The following is a 6,953-nucleotide window of genomic DNA, read 5'->3' on the forward strand; positions in this document are numbered from 1 at the left end:
CTTATATTGGGTTTCTGTTAGTGCTAATATGTTTTCTTACGTACTCCTCCTTTTGTCCATAAAACATCCTGTATTTGACTTCCATTTCTTTGGACTCATTGTTTTTTTCATTTCATTTCAAATTTGCTTGAATAAAAAAGCAAAAACTCTAAAGAATGTTATATCTTCCTGGCTGTATTTCGGACCGACCGTTAAATCAGTTATTCAAAGTTCCATTATTCAGACTCGTGAATCAGTCTTTATGAAGTCTTTATTTTGTAAACTGTACAGAATCATTTAGAAAAAAACACAAACATTCTCTTAAATATAAACAACCTGAACCCAATTTGACGTGTAAAAACATTAATATAAAGTCACAACATCCCTGTCAGACAGATTTTGAAACATCACAGTGACACTTCTGGGAAAACCCTGGTTTTAAATCGGAAAAAAAAATCAAATCTGTTAAAAGAAATAGAAGAAACATTTTAGTGTTTTTTCAAAAGATAATTATTACCAAAAGCTCCAGAGTTATTGCACTTGAAGACTTGAAAGAAGAAAAAAAAAAGCCATCCCGCTCTGATGTTCTGCGTGTGTCACAGTAAATTAAAATGGAAACAAAACTCTGTTTGGTGTCAATAGAAAAGAATGTCAAATGCAGATGTGCAAGACTTTTTCTGTCTTGAGAGTTTGAACTGCCACTGCTCCGTGGCTTCATCCTCCAGAGGACATTCTGGAAGAATCTCCTCTTGCTCTGTTTTCAAACGAGAGCGGCCGCAAAGACTGTGTGGTGAATACAACTGCTGACACTTGAGTCACTGGAGTTCGCTCTACTGTTCCCCATCCAAAAACATATTGTCTGTGCGACTAATTCAGCGCAGATGACAGAACAAACATTTATAACTTTAGCTTTTGGCTCCTGGCGTATACAGAACTATTGACTATGAGATGCTACATAAACACAGAGAGACCTCTACAGTGTGGATTTTCATTTTCCCAGAACGGACAAAACCATAAAATTCCTCCTTAAATATCCTGCCAGACTAAAGAAAAAAAGATTTCCTTTGATATTATATCCCACGTTTGACCCATTAGTGGCACTTTGACATCTAATAGCACTTCACAATTACAAACTTCTTTTCATACAATGGAAAATATTGGAAATAAAAGGACAACTTTGACATTTCAGAGAGAAGCAGAGATTTATCACGCTATTGTTTCATGTAGGAAGCAGTTAGAAGTGGCAGTTGGGGGTGTCACATGAGGTCTGGAGACAAAGTTAGGGAGGTCAGATGTTTGGGCAGATGGAGGGGAGAGTCAGGAGACGTGTTGGATGAAGAACTCATGGAGATCATGGATTAGATAGACAGGCGTGACTTGGCGGGAGCTACAAGATCAGATAAGGTGGAGGACTTGTCGTGACCCTCTAAGAAAACACCAAAAGACTTGCGCAATATTCATGGTTGGATGTGAAACAACGCCGTTTGTGTCAAACCCCAAAATTCTGATCGAATGTGAACCCCTTTCAAGAAATGTCAAACTACTCCTCAAACACAAAAAAAGCACCGATAATATTTTTTCTTCTGTACAACACATACTTAAAAGTTAACAATTATAACTAGTAGTTTTCTCACTATACAGTTCCAACATAAAACCCAGTGCAAATAGGAACAACAGAGTCTCCACATGCTGCCAACAGCACACAATGACATGGTACATTGGGACAGGACAGATTGTGATTGTTTCACTCAAAGGTTTCAAATTGAAGATTTATGTCCATGTGAGATCTTGCAACATTGTCTTGCACAAGGCCCAAAACCAAGAGGAAACAAGGCAAGTCGGAGGATACTTCACACGGCTCGTAAAATACCCTGATAGTTTGTGGTGTGTATATATATTGGTGGTCTGTGCTTGAGTAGTGGCCAAGGGTTTCCCGGCATAGCTGCAGTGAAGGATCACATTTTCAAATTCCCGTTCTCTGTGTGCATCTCAGTTGTTTCCCTCACATCATTGTCGTCTTCAGTGTCATGAGTCTCATACACTTCAGGAGCTATGAACCTTTGACAGCGCCTGAGAAGAAGCATTTGATGCGAGGAAAATATTTTTGTAAGACCACAAAACACACAGAGCCATTAAGGAGATGACTTGTTTTGAACACAAGTCATTGAGTTATTGGTTCTATTTTTTTCCCTTTTTAATTTGTATTTGAACCCAGTTGTTTGTAGTTCCAATAAGCAGCGGCATGAATGCAATGACAGAATGAGGCTGATCTTCTCGCACACGAGGGATAGTTCCTGTCGCCTTTGCTGTCATTTGGGTGATTCCTTATCCCTTTGAGTTAGCTACTGTTGAAGTCATGCTGTTGTACAAGTTAACATTTGCTTGCGTTCTAGCAGAGCTAGCTATTTAACTATTACAGCACTAGCTAACTGGACCAATGTATTCCAACTCAGGGACCGTTTTCTATTCATGCACGAAGAAACCTGACTGCAACAAGTCATCCAGTGATGCAGGCGCTGTAGTAGACAGCACTGCTGGCGTCAGACAGAGCAGATATGAGAGGACTGATTCCGTCGTCGCACCCTCCCGCCCCACCCATCATGCTGCTGAACTCCCTGTTGATGATTCCGCCGACGTTGCTACCGCCTAAGCTGTTACCGCTGCGTCCTACCAGGGCCTTGGAGCTTCCTCCGCATGCGCCATAGGCCTGCTCCCTCTGTACATACTGATCATACTCCTGCCTGTTCACCTCTGACCAGAACTCAGCTGAGGAGGACGAGCCTAGATGGGTGGAAGTGTCTGGGTCTAGCGGGGATAGGAATGTTGACGCCTGTGTAGAGGAGGAAGAGAGCAATGGAGAAGATTCGGGTGGGGGTGAAAGCTGGCCCAGGTTGGGAGAGTTGTACTGGTTTTGACCACTGCCTCTGTAGATCTGACTGAAGTAGCCCACCGGGCCTGCGCACAGAGGCGGTTGCTGAGGCTTGTTCGTCTCAGGGAGGGTAGAAGTCGGGTATGGACTGGAAGACGTGTCAGGGGGAGGTGGAGGACACTTTATAGAGCTCCTCAGAGTAATGTGCGGGCTTGAAGACTGTGTTGGGTTTAACCTGGTATTGACTGCGCTCGAAAAGACAGTGGTGCTAATGCTTGAATTTGACTCGACACATGACAGTCTTGAGCTTCTGCTTGGACTCAGGGTCGCGTTCAGAGGGGAGCCTCCGCTGGATCCGGCAGTCTGACTGTGTGCCAATGATGCGCTGTGCATTGTGTTCTGCTGGCTGTTGTAAGCATGGCTGTAATGGAAGCTATGATGGTGCAGGGTGTGGTTGTACCCACTCCAGCCTCCCACTGCACTCTCGTCCTGCATATGTTGAGGGAAAAACACAGATTCACCTCCATCCTCCAGAACATCCAAAGGAGACATCTCTGGAGTGGGAAGCCCGTAGCTCTCGGGCTCTGGGTGCCCCGCAGTCTGCAGGTCCTTGAAGTGACAGACGGAGGGTAATAAGTGGTGCGAGTGGGTCGGATGCGAGTGATGGCCGCCCAAATGACCATAACCAGAATTTCCCGAGCCGCTTTCTGAGCCGAAAGAGCTGATACCAGAACCCAATCCGAGGGCAGATGCTCCTCCTTGGGCCAAGCTCTGGAGCAAGATCCCCGGCTCAACCCGCTTTAGCTTTTTTGTGGTCTTCTTGCGACGAGGGCGGTACTTGTAGTTCGGATGATCCTGGAGGTGTTGGACCCGGAGACGTTCGGCTTCCTCCACAAACGGCCGCTTGTCTGTGGCGTTCAATGCCTTCCAAGACTGACCTGGGAGATTTACAAGGACACGACTATGTTATCATTCTGACTATTTATTGTATGTCATGTTTAAAACACAGCGTGATACAGAAACATCACCAGAATGTATACTGCCGTGAGAGTTGTTGGGAAAACCTGTTACATCTGAGCTTATGCAGGAAGTTACCAACACTTACGTTTTATAATGTGCATGTGCTTTCATCTTTGGCTGTAAAATATGTGTAATATATATATTTATGACTCCAGTTTAATCTCCCAGGACAAGGCAAGAGTACGAGTAGATGACACATGAACGTCATCTTACATAAGTGTATCGTTAAATGGTTATATTTGGACTCAATTCTCAAGCACACAGAATCACAGTGTGAGAAGCAGATGAGATTTTAGGATCAGCTGGTCCAGAGTAATGGACATAGATGAAGAGAGGAGAAGTGGAGAGTGCAGGAAGGTTGCTGGAAGGACAAGAGCAGAAACGTGTGTACAGAGGTGTTAGACAGAGAATGCTCGCTGTGGAGGTCCCAGGTAAAAAGAGAAGAGGAGGACAACCAGGCAGTGGATAAGAGATGAAGAAGATAGTGTTCAAGATAAGTGAAGGTGGCAACCCCTGATAGGAAACACAGAAATACAAAGGATTACATGAATTGAATTTCATGCAAACTTGTCTGGGATATACTTCATTCTAGAAAGACAGAGAGTAGAAGAACAGCTACAGCCTTTGTTATGACCTTTACTGTGATGGACAGGTGACTTAAGAACCTGAAAAAGTGATTTACCTTGGTGATCATTTTTTGTGAAGAAGGAAAGAAACAAAAACAGGCTTGTTATTCTCCGTAAAGTTCTACAGTCAGTTGTTGTTTTTTATTTTTCTGCTCCTGCATGTTGCTTCAAAGTTAAACTTGTTAATCTGTGACTCAACATCTGAAGTCTCTTGGGTTTTTTGGGGGGCTTAAAAATGATTCTATCCTCATGTTCTGCTGAGCCCTTTGTTTATTAGATTCATTACGCAACAGTCGGGGCTCTGGTTCTCTTGTGGAGGAGCCACCATCTGTGACTTTCTGGTCATCTTCGGCGCGCTATCATCGATCCATGTCAAGTATTTGATGACATGAATTCTGTTGTTGTTATGAGCGAGTCAGTCCCAGTCTGGTTTATGCCTCTGCTTGGTCAGCTCATGTGAGTCCATCCTCTATAAGGAAGGTTTGATTCACTGAATGTTGGGGGCGGATCAGTGTGCAGCAAAAAGTAAATCCTTATGGCCCTGAGAACATGTTTATCCTCATTTCACATGCATGAGCGGTAACTGAATATTACCCTTGACTTGACTAGTCCTTGGTAAATTGAAACTTGATTAAATCTTCTGAGCAAATTGTGATCGATTTGCTGGGGGTTCTTTTCAAACTTTGTGACTAGGACTTGGGGAAAACCGTCTCGACATGATCCTGTGTGCTCAGTGAACTGGCAGCTGTTGGTGGAATTGAAATGAAGACCTCAGATTTCTTGACAAACATTGAACATTTATGTGACCTACCGAGCATTTTGCTGAGCACAGCGTTGTGTAGGTCGGGGTTCTGCAGAGCAAGCCGCTTCCTCTCGTCTTTGGCCCAAACCATGAAGGCGTTCATGGGCCTTCGGATCCTCTGTTCACCTCCCGTGGCTTTTCCATCATTCGCACCTGCCGCCAAACTTGAGGTCAACTCCGGACTGTGCCGTTCCGAAATCCTGGCTTCCCCTCTTTTGAGGCTTCCGCTTCCAAGTCCTTCAGGAGAACTGCAGTCTCCAGACAGGTTCTGCTCGAAACCCATTTCAGGGTCAGAAGAAGGACTCGGTGTTCGAGAGGCCCAAGGGTCTCTGAGTGACACCTGACCTCGATGGAGAAGAGTTTCTCTGGATAAACCGGAGTCTACCAAATTCATCCCAGAATGTGTTTTGGGTTCAACTTTCGTGCGAATGCCTGCCTCGTCTTGTTGGTTTTTAAAGTTCTGGCGCAAGTAAAAATGGAGTGAATTGCAGCAGAAATTCCAAAGACAAACATCAGGATTCAAGGAAAAAGAGGAGGACTTGGAGAAGTGATCTGTGCGGCTGGATATTCTCCTGAAAATGTTCCGCGAGGCCTCCTTCTCTTCGTCACCGTCTGTCTTTCTCAAACAACAACAGTTCTTGTTTGGAGCGTGCGGTGAGTCGCTTTGTCCAGAGCCCAAGTCCCTTCTGTCACTCTGTGACTCACTGTCTCTCCTCTGTCTGTCCGGACCAGAAGTTTTGAAACTTGTGGGTAGACTTGACCGACCCACGTAACGTTTATATACACCCCGCCCTGGCCAATCACATAAATACATGTCTGGCGATCTCACCAATGAGACGCCAGGCAGGCGAGGCCAGGGGAGCAGCGTGTGTGGGAGCCGGAGAAAAGGAGGGCGAGGGGTGGTCTGTAGTGTGGCCTCCCCCCTTTCCTCCGCTGTGTCCGCCACCCTTTCCTCCCTCCTGAAGCTACACACACATATACATGCTCTCGCACACACTGTGCATGAACAGGGAGATGTAATCAGAGAGGTTCCATTGTTTCTGCCCAACTGAGAACGCAGCTTCTCACACACCAGTACACACATTCAAGACGCGCGCGCGCGCACACACACACACACGTTCATGACATGCATCGCCTCATACTGCCTCCTCAGGACAAGCCTTTTGACGCAATCGTAAGATGTGGATTTCTGTCAGGTCCCAGTTGGCGTGCGCCTCGCCGAGCGTGCACGAGTGTGTGCACGGCCAAGACAGTGGTGACAGAAGAGACCGCAGTCGCAGCCAGAGTGATTAGTGGTTGAAGTTTACAGCGCCACATACTTGAGTTCAGTGAGACACCAAACAGCTAAATTGTAAAAATATCATGAAAATGCTATTTTGAAGGCGTTTGAAGATCGATATGGTAAGTTTTAAGTGAAGAGAATTGAAGCTGCGATGTGCTGAGCTCAGTGGAGCATTCGGCCCTGCTGCCATTTCATTGGAACATGCCATTTAAAATGGTCTCGCAATATTACAAAATGTTCTCACGCTCGCTCCTCATTCCAGAACTGTTTGTGAGTTATTTTTATTTAATTTTTTTATTCTGTTAAGTTAACTGAGAATATTTTGGGGACGACAAGTACTGGCAAAAAGTGTTCACCACTATGTTTTTTTTTTTA

General features: G+C 45.0%; 1 protein-coding gene across 1 annotated transcript; it reads right to left on the reverse strand.

Annotated features, from left to right (window-relative positions):
- Window positions 1-293: 293 nt before the first annotated feature.
- On the reverse strand, window positions 294-6,027 carry sox18 (SRY-box transcription factor 18). Its single transcript, XM_053849292.1, has 2 exons — window positions 5,306-6,027; window positions 294-3,786 (listed from the first exon to the last, which is right to left on the reverse strand). The coding sequence occupies exons 1-2, from the start codon at window positions 5,688-5,690 to the stop codon at window positions 2,477-2,479; spliced, it is 1,695 nt and encodes a 564-aa protein (XP_053705267.1). The 5' UTR covers window positions 5,691-6,027; the 3' UTR covers window positions 294-2,476.
- Between the last annotated feature and the right edge of the window lie 926 nt (window positions 6,028-6,953).

Source organism: Synchiropus splendidus, chromosome 18 (genome assembly GCF_027744825.2).
Source record: "Synchiropus splendidus isolate RoL2022-P1 chromosome 18, RoL_Sspl_1.0, whole genome shotgun sequence".
Taxonomy (NCBI): domain Eukaryota; kingdom Metazoa; phylum Chordata; class Actinopteri; order Syngnathiformes; family Callionymidae; genus Synchiropus; species Synchiropus splendidus.